The 12,924-nt window shown below is 37.4% G+C and overlaps 1 protein-coding gene across 1 annotated transcript; it reads left to right on the top strand.

The window, feature by feature from the left end:
- Positions 1-5,614: 5,614 nt before the first annotated feature.
- On the top strand, positions 5,615-12,693 carry LOC114351562 (uncharacterized). Its single transcript, XM_028302824.1, has 4 exons — positions 5,615-5,685; positions 6,157-6,295; positions 11,605-11,715; positions 12,098-12,693. Exons 2-4 carry the CDS (start codon positions 6,214-6,216, stop codon positions 12,691-12,693), a joined length of 789 nt encoding a protein of 262 aa, XP_028158625.1. The 5' UTR covers positions 5,615-5,685; positions 6,157-6,213.
- The last annotated feature ends 231 nt before the right edge of the window (positions 12,694-12,924 follow it).

The raw sequence follows: 12,924 nt of genomic DNA, 5'->3' as shown, positions 1-12,924 counted from the left end.
AGATACTGATATCTTTTACCTACCTATAAATAAATACCTCCTTTGCCTTTGGTTGTGAACTCTTGTTATTAAGATTTTTGTTATTTGTTTGTAACTATACTAACATTGGGATGACCCCAATAAGGAAGACACAAACTTGAACGCTGAGTATAATAAGGAAGGGAATAGCCGTCCGAAGGGACACAAGCATAAATAATGTAGTCGCTGCTATTCAAATGTTCGGACGACAAGAAAGAAGGATATTTATCAGTGTTGTAACTCAAGAGTCGCCTGCCCGAGCGTCATTTCCCGAATCATACGAGCATAATGTCCCGGGGCACTTAGCAGCTCGCCGCGCTGTCGCGAGCGCATCAGCCTTGGAAACATTCCAAACGACTATGAACAGATTACGTACAGTCCGGCATATCAGGCTTAAGCATTTTTATTGCAAATCCACACCTATTACAACTACATTTAGTATCACAGTGGTCAGCTTGATGTGCCCTCGATAGTACATACTAGAAAAAATGCCACCATAAATCTTTGGGGCATTCAGTAAATGGGGAAAATCCGGAAAAATAGATAAATATCGCCAGAATATATTTAATTACAATTTATTTGGAACAATAAATACATTTGCTGTGGCGCTTTGTTATGTTGTTATCAATGTTTAGTGATTCGTATTATTTTTGTCATAACCTTTATTATTTTTATTGTGTTTCTATTAAGCACGAAATCGCATGTATATTTAGTAGTATACTGTAGCTATTAGAGGTATTTATGGAAAACAATTAGAAATAAATGACACCAAGATACTCGTAGGTACTATCATCAATGTCATGTAATTAATTTATATTAAATTGAGTAGGTACTTAACGAGAATTGCTACCTTATTTATATTAACATGCCAAGTTCAAAGTAATCAGTCATTCGGGGACTATTCATCATTTACTACAATTGACAGTTTTAATCGCGTATACGAGTATACATATATCATTGTAATACACGCCCTATGACACGTCCCAACTTCGTACAAGTAGGATTGTCTTTAAATAGACGGATTATTATCTAGAATCCTGTTACAACAAAATAATTTAGCATACGGACATTATGACTAAAATAATGGTCTTTTAGCAATCTGCATTCCTAATCATGGTCATCGATAGGACAGGAGGTCATCTCTTAAATATCTAGAAAATAACAAGACACACCGTTTTAGATTATATAAACGCATACATTATCATCAAGAGCCCTTTGATGATAATGTATGCGTTTATATAATCTAAAACATTATATCTGTACCTATGTATAACTTCTAATATATCCGTCGTAGTACTGTATACGTCGCTGCCATAATTTGTATCACAGCAGTGTCCAATGCAATGTTCACGCCCAGCCCATTCCGGTGCAATTATTCCGGCAAATAGGAACCACAGAATAAAACCGGAAGTTTCTTCCCAGGAGGCGAATATTTTACGGGTGTCGCACCACGTATTGCAGAGTTATAAACTGCTAAGAATTTAAATATTAAATTACTTTACATATTGTTGTGCAAGAGCAATATGCATTTTTTATCAATTAAGACGAAATGAGATTCATTAGTTTAATTTTAGTGATCATTTTATAACTTCGGCTACTATGACTTTAATTTTATTTGCGTTATTTTCTAAATCTGATTACAAATTATACCTTATTGGACATTACTATCGTGACACCGACTCTTACCTGCTGTATTAAATATTCTCTCCTGTATACTCATATAATCTACATATTCATTGACCGTTAATCAAATCCTTGTTGATAACGAATCGTCAATCCCCTCTAGTCAAAGTCTGGCAACGTCATTGTGGGATATGATGTTCGTCCACAATAAGGAAGCTAGATGTTAGTGCTTCCTTCCGAGCGGGTGTTATGCTCGGGGACCAAGGTCCAATTTACACCATCTTGGTTTGCCTATATATACTTGGCAGGATATAAAACTCCGTCACCGCGATGCAGGTTTGTATGAGCGGCGGAGTGTGCCATAGTGAAGTAGTAACAGCGCCATCTGTTGGTCACTAGTTTGTAGTGGCGTCGCCACACCACTCCCCCCGGAAGAACCGGAGGTGGATGACGTCAGGACGAGCTCAGCAGTCTGTGCGTGATGAGCTTACAAGTGCCAGTGTGCTCAAGTCTGCGGTGAGTCGAGACGAGCAGGTTGCGGTGCTCTATCCACGGTGAGTCGGGATAGTGAGCGGAGGCGTCTTCGATGGTCGGGCGTGGAGCTGGGCCAGAGCTGTACCCGTGACCAGTGAAGTGACGGTTGCTTGCTGCCGAGGAACCAGGAAGGTCGGTTGCGATCTGCGATGGTCCCTGAAGGCTGGATGCTGGCTTGTTGAAGACTGGAGCTGATGACGGAGTGGCGAAGATGGTGAGGATGGCGGAGGCTGATGCCGAAGATGGTGGTGATGGAAGGTCACGTTCCAATCACGTCGGGGTCACCAATGTGGGATATGATGTTCGTCCACAATAAGGAAGCTAGATGTTAGTGCTTCCTTCCGAGCGGGTGTTATGCTCGGGGACCAAGGTCCAATTTACACCATCTTGGTTTGCCTATATATACTTGGCAGGATATAAAACTCCGTCACCGCGATGCAGGTTTGTATGAGCGGCGGAGTGTGCCATAGTGAAGTAGTAACAGCGCCATCTGTTGGTCACTAGTTTGTAGTGGCGTCGCCACATCATTATCTGATATCTGTGCCGATGAGTAATGTACGGCGGATCGCGGCGGGCAGTGGGCCGCGGAAATTGCCAATTAATGCGTCGGGCGGCTCCCCCGCCCGTAGCAGCGCCACCACAGCCGGAAAAATAGCTAAATTAACCATCGGTTATAGTAAAGAAACCCACCTGAATAGAATGATTATTATTTTATCTACAACGAGGAAGCTCTTGGCATCTCACTTGATGGAAAGACCTGTGAGCGGTTTTGTTACTAGCTGGCATAATGAAGGTAGATGCAACGATATTTCTATGTTCAGTCAGAGGTAACTATCTCCTTAGATATACGTAGGTGGGTGGAGGCGTACGTTTTCAGACTTTTTACTGTTATTGATAAGAAAAGCATTGTTTGAATACAATACAGTTTTACCTGAAAATTAGTAAGATTCTGAAAAGGCCACAGCGTGATAAATCGTGTTCATCTATTGGCAAGAACTTTACGTTAGCTCATAAGCTTACTTAACTTATACCCCATAGACAAGCTACAAAGGTTATTTTTTATAATGTGAGCTGGCTTTTCTTCCTACATTGTGCGCCAGCTTAGGGCAAGGACACACTACGTGGTTCTGCATCGCGATAGTAGCCGTAAGTAAGCACCTACATCATCCCTCGTCGACCGCTAAGCCTTACCTTAAGAACTATCCTGCTTAATGGAAACAGGTCCAGGGACAAGATTTACAGTTGTTTGTTGTGTATGACACAATAATGCCTTAATATATTACCGTAAGTAACTTCAAGGAGTTAAACGAGCCTTTGTCCAGTGGCAGGACTAGACACATTAAATTTAGTTATTACACTCTTGGTACGGTCTTAGGTATAGTCGGCTAAAGTTCACGGTAATTAAATAATGTGAAGGGCCGTTAGGCATTTGAGATGAGAGAGAGAGTTTGAGAGTTAAATAAAAACCAGGTGAGAATACCAAAATAAAGCATAATCAGGTTTGATTGATAGTGAGAAACTTAAAGTAACAGCTGCTGAAAAGAAAGTTGTTTGGTACGAATGATCAAAGGTGTATAGCTGTAAGTATAAAATAGACTTATACATATAGCTCGGAAAAAAAGAAAACAAATACCAAAAGTATGCATTAACACATTAGAAAAGCACCCTGAAAACATGCTTCTCTTTGTCTGTATACACGTAAACAAAAAGACTGGCCGAGTGCGAATGATACAAGCGAGCGGGTAGTTCCGTACATTTTCAATTGATTGATACATAATACGAATAATTATAAAGTATAATTCTTGTGTAAATCTATGATTAAATTAAAATGTCGACACATACATTCCAATAAACCCAGTTTTATACTTTCTACAGCGAACATGCGTGCCATTCAATCATGTTCAGTGTCTTCATAAATAAGTAAGAGGCCTTTCTTACTCTGTCATGTATGCGATTATACAAAAAAATGGCCCATAATATTAAATGTTTTAACAAATATGGTTGTCATACGGAACCCTAAAAATCGTCTGTGTTATTTTTTCACCGTGAAAGAAACTCTTTCTCGTTTTCGCAGCACCTAATTGAACCTACATCCAAAGGAATGATTTATTAGAATCCCCCGTCTGCCTTTACACCTGCAGTTCGTAATTGCAAAGCTAAGTAATGCTCTGATGTCCAAGGAATTAGTGCATATCACTCTAAATCCCTTTTCTCAGCAAATGCGCTTTCCGCTTTTCCTAAAGGTTAGTTCATCTGAACAAAACACGAATGCTCTCCGTTGAGAAGTTTAATTAAGTTGCCCAAGTTTCCACGTACAAAGACAAAAGTAAATGACGTGAAATTAATTACTGAGAAGTAAGAATAAGTTAAGATCAGATGGAGTTCGAGCGTAATTTGAGTATTAAATTCGAGCGATTTTGAATAGGTGTCTCATCGTTTCTTTTAAATGGAAACATTTCCGTATACATTATTTTTTTTACATAATGAATTGACGTTAGTAGTGTGTGATGAGCTTTACCAATATCCCTGGATACCTTGAGTCGGAAGATTTAATCCGATCTTTTCTCTTCTCTGAATACATTATTCTTATTTGTAAATAATTACTCCCCTCGCCGCCCCGCCCCCCGGGGACTGTGCTCGTGACTTTTTTTTGTAAACATTAGACCACTTGAGCATTTGCTAATTAAGATTTAGTATGTGTTTACGTGTTTCTAGGGTTGCAGAGATAATGAGTCTGTATTTATGTGTAATCATCTCTTTACGCTGATCTGATAACGTAAACATCTTGGTCATTTTAATAAATATGAGGCATTTTTTTAAGAAACCAAACCTTCAAAATGTATTTCTCAAAATTAAAGGTGTCATTAACGATGCACTTGATCAAAAGCCAACAATATGTTTCCCAATGATTCTATAATAAAAAGTAGTAATAAATCAAAAGTAAGTTACCACCACAAAAACTAATCTCGTTCGTATATTTAAATCAGGTTAGCAACTGTTTCGCAGTATGCTAAATCATTATACCAATTCTCATTGATACCGCAACGGCTACAATACCGTGATTTCTATAGTTGCCGTAATTACCAGCGCTTTTAAGATTTACAGCGCTCCACAATGCAGCATTAATGAGAGCCATATTAAGCACAAAGCAATAGACGCATTAATCTACACAATAGTCAGGTAATCCACTGACTGACAGCAGACTTCTCTCGGCTTGATATACTCTCACCGCGCGAGGCGCCGACGAGGATTCTAAATCGTGTTACGTATACACGGCTCGTTATTTATGCCACCGCGTACAGTGCTAGGTATTCCCGAGCAGCAATATGAACGGTACATCATAAATTCAATGAATTATTTGCCACCATCCCGGTCCAGCCGGGTTCGGGAATCCGCCGAGCTACGAGCTACGGCAGTCTGCTACGCGCCGTAGACGCGGCTGCTACGGTGTAGACGCCGCCGCTACGAGGACTACGCGCGCTTTGACGAACACGTGCGCGAAATAAAACTGTAATTTTGCTTTATTACAACTGTAATAAGTAGAGCAAAAAGTTTTTTAAAAATACTAGCGAGGCTTGATATTGTTATTAATGGACTTTTGAAGTAAGTTTTCGTGTGTGGAAATGTTTGTGTGTTGACATTAGTAATTCCCATTTAAAATTGGGGCAAGGGGAGTTGATTTATTCAAATTTGATTATGATAGAGTCGGAATTTATGAGTTCAGTGTTAATTTGAATAAATTTGACGCGAGGAATATCGGCGACAAAACGGCGCAGACGTCGGGTGGCGAATTAAAGGCGCACAAACAATGGGAGCCCTTTATTTTGTTCACACCTCCACGTCGTTGGCGGCTTTTTGATGTCTTAATTTATTCAAGTTAAATAGGTCAGGCAAATCAATACGTAGGTTATATCTTATATGATTTCGCAACAAGCGAATTGTTTGATTAATTAATCGTTAATAAATATTGAACGATTGCAGGAAACAATTGTTACTATTAACGTAGATAGTGGACTGTAACGTGAATACAAAAGACTTATGATGCTTCCTTCGATGTGGTTCATGAGTATAATCGCCATTCTTGTAGTGGATGTCCGCACTGGAGCCTTACAACAAAAAGGTGAGAATTTTTGATGCATGCTAATTATTTCTATAAATAAAGCTAACATTAAGCTCTACAAACAACATTTTTAATCATCCCTAAAAGTTTATTTTTGATTGTATTTGCTCAACAACTAATAGAACTTGATACATTAATGGGTGGGTTGCAACACTTTACTTTAACAATAACAAACGTTAAAAGTCTGTCAAACTTCACACATAAAACAGGTTATAAAACTAGTTTATAGTTACGGTTAAAGTAAGGTGGTGCTCTCAGCCTCAGCAGTTCGAGAGCTTATAATTTTTATCAGAACTAAAATCAATTCTTTCTGTACCTAATAATTTTTTCTTTAAATTAATGGTAAATAATAATTATTAATGTTTGTAAGCGTATAAACATATTTCACGGCAAGAATAATTAAATATTTGCTTGTCTTAATTAGTTACGTGTTCCTTGCGTTTAAATTGTATCATTAATAAATAAAGTACAAGTAAAGTACAAGTACTCCTTAAATAGGCTTCATCTTGAGCAAATAAATAGTTCCAGGAAAACTGTTAAGTTCTTTCGTATATTTAGGTACCTATTCAGTATGTTTTATTGACATGTGTATAATAAATATTGGGAAAAGTTGGAGAATATATCGTTTGATAACTTACAATGAGAGTTCTATTTACAGTCAAATAAATACAACTGCCTACACATAATTGATTTTCTACGAAAACCATATTAATTTGTACTCTGTACATTGCGATCGGCAAATGTTGTTTTAAGGGTGCTCATTGAACCTATACATATAAGTAGGTATTTATAGGTACCTACTATACAACTAGAATAACCTCAAATTAATTATGTCTATACCTAATTACAAACAACGACATAATATACCTATATGTTCCCCATGTGTTAGAAAAAGCTCGAACGAAAGCAAGAATCAACTACTTATTTTATTTACATCTTTAAATATTATGTAGCAATTATACATTTGCCCCCCAAATCTGATCCCAGTGCCTTATGGATGCATGATAATAAAACTTTTTTCATACGGGGTTATAGTTTGAAACTAAAGATCCCTCTTTCAACTATCGAGGTAAACTTAAGTAGGTACAGTCGCAGAATGAAAAGGTTCGTCACCTTAGTGTCGGTTTTCGCTTGCACTAGGTACTGTAAGAGTCAAACCTGCCAACATAACAGTGCAAGAAACAGTGCTGCTAACATTTAAATAAATATGAAGTTTGCTAACAAATAAGGTTTTGCTTGTTTATTTTTCTATCCCATCAGTGCAATGCAATGATGACATTGACCAATTGACAATAGTTTTTTTTATTTAATAGAAATAATAATGGCAGGTTGAACCAACAAGAAGGTTTTAGTTTATCAATCATAATAATCTTCTTGACAAGATAAATCGTCAAACAACTTTGATCCGAATAATTTTGAACTTTACTGACGAACAGTTAAAGATTATTTTCTCTAACTCGAGATTATTCTGTAACATAGTTTCAAAAGGTAATATGTGCTCGCGATTCGTTGAAGGAATCAATTTGAAAACTGACGAACCTTTTCATTCCGTGACTGTACATAGGTAGTATTGAAAGATAACTGAGGTAACTTTTTGCATAAACAAGAACGAAGAGAAACGTTAAATATTTTTTTCTCCAATTTTAAATAATACCTGCTCAACTAAGTACCACCTACTTTTATATCATAATAGGTACATATAAGGCAATCACATCACATTTATATTTTTATGACATCTATTGAAAAAATAATCAGGGTTCGCGATCAATATGGTTTCTCAATCACTTCACTGCTTGGTATCTGAAGTTCTCGGAACTGCGTGAGAATTTTTGCGATATTTTCTGATCAGTACCGTCTCCCGATGTTTGAGTTTTCATATCTTGGTTATTTGATACGAATGATAAAATCTCGCGTAATTGATTAGAAATTTGAATATTTTTACGGTTTGTACCTTAAAAGTAAAAAAGGTATCCCTATAGAATGCATTTTTGTCCTAAGAGGAGAGGCTCTCATAAGGAATCTTTTTAGGGTACTTTTTGTTGGCCTAGGTATATGAAAGGCAAAAAGCAACATCATAGAGCACAAATAAAGGATAAAATCCTAAAACCGTACATTTTTATTACAAATATAATCCAATTTTATGTGTCGAAAGAATTGTGCTAACAATTAAGTAAAATGCATTAAACCTTTGGGACTTTTACTTCAATTATAACAATTTGTAATCAAGGAAGCGAACAACTGAATGTGATTCCATTGTTCAACATTCATTCGTTTAGTCTTTTTGAGCGCTATTTTTCTTACGGTACGTTAAACGAGCGACAGTTACGGTCGCTTTTTTGACGAGTCATTTAAAATGTTCCGGTGGTTTGCACTGTACAAAGTTTGTATCTAATAGATAGTATAGCTATAGAAAACATAGACATTAGATACTGGTCTCGATTTGTCTTTATTAGAGATACTTTTTAGTACACACTAACCACACAAAACTTACATATAAAAGAAATACAAGTTCAAAAGAGGTAGCACAATTTAGGCGGTCTTATCGATAGGGAGCGAGCTCTTCCAGACACTACAGGAAGGACAGTTGTTTTAAATAATAGAGGAATAGAATACTCGTAGATTATGAAGTTGAAATGAAGCACTTACTAAACCTGCAAACTCACGTAATAGCTACTGCATGAAACGAAATTGTATTAAAAATATTTTTAATAACGTGCCTACCGCCGTGAAGTTGAGTAATATCGCCGGAACTCTGATTATTATTACAAAAGTTCGAGGTTCGAAATCCCTTAGCGACGACAAGTCTAGTAATATACAGGATCACCGAGTGCTCTTGTGCAGTTCTTATTGCCAGAGCCTTAAAGGCCACGTTTCACACGCCTGAAAAAGTATAAAACACATGCTGGAACTGGAACGTGTACAAAAGTAAACAATGAACATGTTTTCTTTTATTCACTTTAATGTACTTACTTGTCCATTACCTGTAAGTTCTGCAAAAGTAGAAACACGCAAAAGTAGTAAACTAGTAAATACCTAATTGTCTATCATTTACTTTACATAAGGATAACTTGATTTGAGTGAGATACCTTTATTATTATTTTTCATATTTTATTCAAGTGGTCTTTAGTTAAAATCCTACCAGTTTGTATTTGGGTATTGAGATATTTTTTATAAAAGAAAACTATGGCATGTTTTCTTTTAATTTCATAATTATCTAACAGTGATATTCGAAGAAGTTTTCTCAAAATGTGAGCTGCTTGAAGGAGCTTCAGTTTCTTTGAAAATGTCTGATAGAACAGGCATTTCTGGAGATTAATAAAGGAGAAAGCCTCCTTGTTTCACTGGCGGCCCTTACATTTCAGAAGGGTGCAAAAATGCTGCGTAGGGCTTGAAATATGTGGCCTCAACCCCGTTCTCACCCGGTGCAATATCAGAGAAAAAAGTGATTGGACGCGATGTAATATTTCTAACATGATTTTGTTAGGTCATTTTTGAGTAAAAAAAGAACTGACACTACTAGGTACACGTCACCTGGTAACGTACAAATGGCGCAAATATTACGCGCAAAAATACAAATATTCCCAACATTGCATACTAAAAGTTTGCGAGTGTAACCAATGAGTTGTATTTCAAGTATTCGAGGTCGACCGTGCTTTTCAAAACCTGCCAACAGAATAGATTTGTACAAAAAAATTGTATTTTTGCTTCCAAATATTTTTTATGATGTTTACAAAATCACAAATTCTACTCATTATTTTCCTTTGTAATGGTGTTGGGTTTACAGACTCTTTCGGCGATCATTATTTATGACAAGTGTTTCTTTGTTCAATCGCATCCCGCCTGAATTTATTTTGATGGTAGAAAGCATCTATAGGTATACTTATTTCATGATAGCATGGTACGGCTTTTGTGTTGATAAAACTTTTCCTATTGCAATTGTTTTATAACTTAATACGAAAAACAATATTCGACCTTATCTTCAGAGGTAGGTACGAGTAGATTGTAAAAAATAAAGTAAATATATTTGATATTTCAGGATATTACTTATTACAATATTGCATACTTAAATTTTATCTATGGAAAAACTTATTTTCTTACAGTTCGTTCGTTTAGTAGATACCTACTTGTTATTCTGTGGTTTCAGCTATAAATCCACTACTGGACAAAGGCCTTAACTTTCTCACAGTGTTGTAGGTTGATTGAAATCGGATATTATCTTAAAATACCTTTTACAGGCATTTTAATGGAGTGGAAGGATTTAAATTTGGTTAAATTGGGGGATTAACTGTCAAATCTCTTTGAAACCGAGTAGTTTTGGAACTTTCCAAACTTGTTAAATCCACTAATTGTCTAGACCATTGTGTAAAATGCCTCCAGTGCCGAGAGTGTGTTAATATTCCCAAATTGTATTTACCTCCAATTTAGCTAATGATATGGAAAGAGGTTTTGCGGAATGGCGATACGCCGTTAAGTTTTATTGAGGCAATTTTATTTCATTGGCGCAAAGGTATAATCTACTTAGGCTATAAAATACGTGATTTACTGTGAATAGATAAAAATGTATTTTTCTCGTTATGTTTTATTTCAAAAGATGATTGATGTTTATAATAATGAAAGCTGCTGATTCTTTGGTTGTCTACTATTATATTGATACGAACTCAGTCACGTGCGAGAGTAAAGGCTTGTTAAACAAAACTTTTCGTTTGGTAGAGCTATAAACATTATTCCATAAGTTTGCGCCCGTCTAGCTCGTTAAGTTTAATTCCGAAGCACAAACAAAGGTGGCGCGGGACAATGAGAGATATTAAGGAAGCCACGAGCTCTCACGAACATACGTCTGATAGCTGCGAAGTTGGCGAGTTGTTGGAAGTTAGGAAGGGTTCACACCGCGGCGCAAAAACAACTCTGTTTGTCTGACAAGTGCTGTGTCAAAGCAGCGCTTCCGACTCACGCCGGGCCTGTAAGCAATTACTTAACTAATACATAATATATCATGTTTATTCTATCCCCGTCTACTGAATAAACTTTAAGGATCCTCCTATCTTTGTAATTACATGACGCTGTGTAACTATAATTATGTTTTCGTAGGGAACCGCCTTGGGAACTCTCGGATTCTCCATTTCATTATTCATGTATTTGGTTGGCCGCAGCCACACACTTCCACAATTTCTGTTTTCTCCTCGGCTTGTTTATTTGGATATGGCTAATTATGAGGAACACATTTATTATTAATGTGTTGACTAAAGGAAACTGGGATGATCCGAGGTTAGAAGCTACGTGTATTTTGTGTTGTAATGTTTTTGTTTTAGATGCAGCGCTACGCCGCTGCTACCACTGCGCCGCCAACGGCACCGCCTGCCACGCCACGGTGGAATGCCCCGGCGACCGCCCGCTGTGCGCTACCTCAGCTGTCGTACCAAGTTCGTACAACTTATTATTCTAGAAATATTATCCACTATTATAATTATACTGCTGAAATGAGTCATAAGTTTAATACTCAGTGACTGCTGTCATCAACTATGATGTTATTCAAAATCATTAGACCTACACACGCAGGTACTCGTAATGCTCTAATAATATTAATGTCACAACCCCAACCACGGCGTGCGAACAAGATTTATAATGCCCTGATAACCGCGATATGGACTATTTCCGGTGTCACACTGAATACTAACAACCATCTTGCTAGCATGTATATCAGACCCTAATGTGACATCTTTATGACGACATAAGTAACTAAAAGTTATTGACACATGTATGTATGTTCTCAACATTTAATTAAAACAATATTTTATTCCACAGATTACTCGTCGTCGCTTCATTGCGCCGCTGCCTCGAAGACACCGTGCTCCTTGACACGTTCCTCAGGCACATTCATATTGACATGTGTATGCGCAGATGACCTGTGCAACTCTGCATTCTCCAAAGAACTACAGAACCAACTGCTTGAGTTCTCGAAGTCTAACGTCACAAACAACAACTCATCTGATTATACGGACATGTTCTTCAAATCGCACTCATTCGCCAATGTGACTGAAGATAAGCTCTACAAGACAATAACGGTTGAAGTAGTAAAGACCACAGAAGCGCCCAAACATAACGTGACAAACCCGACAACTGTGAGCACTGCAGCACACACACGCACGACCATATCGCATCCTGTGGAAGTGAATCTACCGCGCGCAGAAGCTTTTAAGCATGAGCCTACTGCTCTCTCCGATGACGACGAGGACGCGTCAGAAGGCAGCGGCTCCTACGAGGAGACGAGGTCCCAGCGACAGCCCGCCTCGGCCCCGGCGGCGCCCAGCTCCTACCTCCCAGCAAACGAAAATAAAGCGCCTCCTTTAACCGCCACTCTCCTGATTGGCGCACCCATATTAATGTACTTCGTAGCGTAAAAACCTACCTTTATGTTTCATTTTGAAAGAAAACAAATATGATAAGAGATTTATAAATTATATTATGTATCAACATTCCCAGTGAATTTAAATGAATTAGTAGTGATTACCTATTGGGATCAAGTAAGAACGTTTTGTAATCCAATTAGAGTATTAAGTTTTAATACTTTCAGAAGTTAATTTCAAACCAATTTAGAGGAACTTGTCTTATATCCGAATTCAGCTTAAGCT

The sequence above is a fragment of the Ostrinia furnacalis genome, unplaced genomic scaffold (assembly GCF_004193835.3).
Source record: "Ostrinia furnacalis isolate ACB-3 unplaced genomic scaffold, ASM419383v2 OfSCF1160, whole genome shotgun sequence".
NCBI lineage: Eukaryota > Metazoa > Arthropoda > Insecta > Lepidoptera > Crambidae > Ostrinia > Ostrinia furnacalis.
This window is presented reverse-complemented; position numbering and strand designations above follow the sequence as displayed.

Coding starts and splice junctions, on each gene's coding strand:
- LOC114351562 (XM_028302824.1), top strand. CDS start 6,214: ATGATGCTTCCTTCGATGTGGTTCATGAGTATAATCGCCATTCTTGTA. Junction 6,296..11,604: donor TGGAGCCTTACAACAAAAAG/GTGAGAATTTTT, acceptor TTTTTGTTTTAG/ATGCAGCGCTACGCCGCTGC. Junction 11,716..12,097: donor TACCTCAGCTGTCGTACCAA/GTTCGTACAACT, acceptor TTTATTCCACAG/ATTACTCGTCGTCGCTTCAT.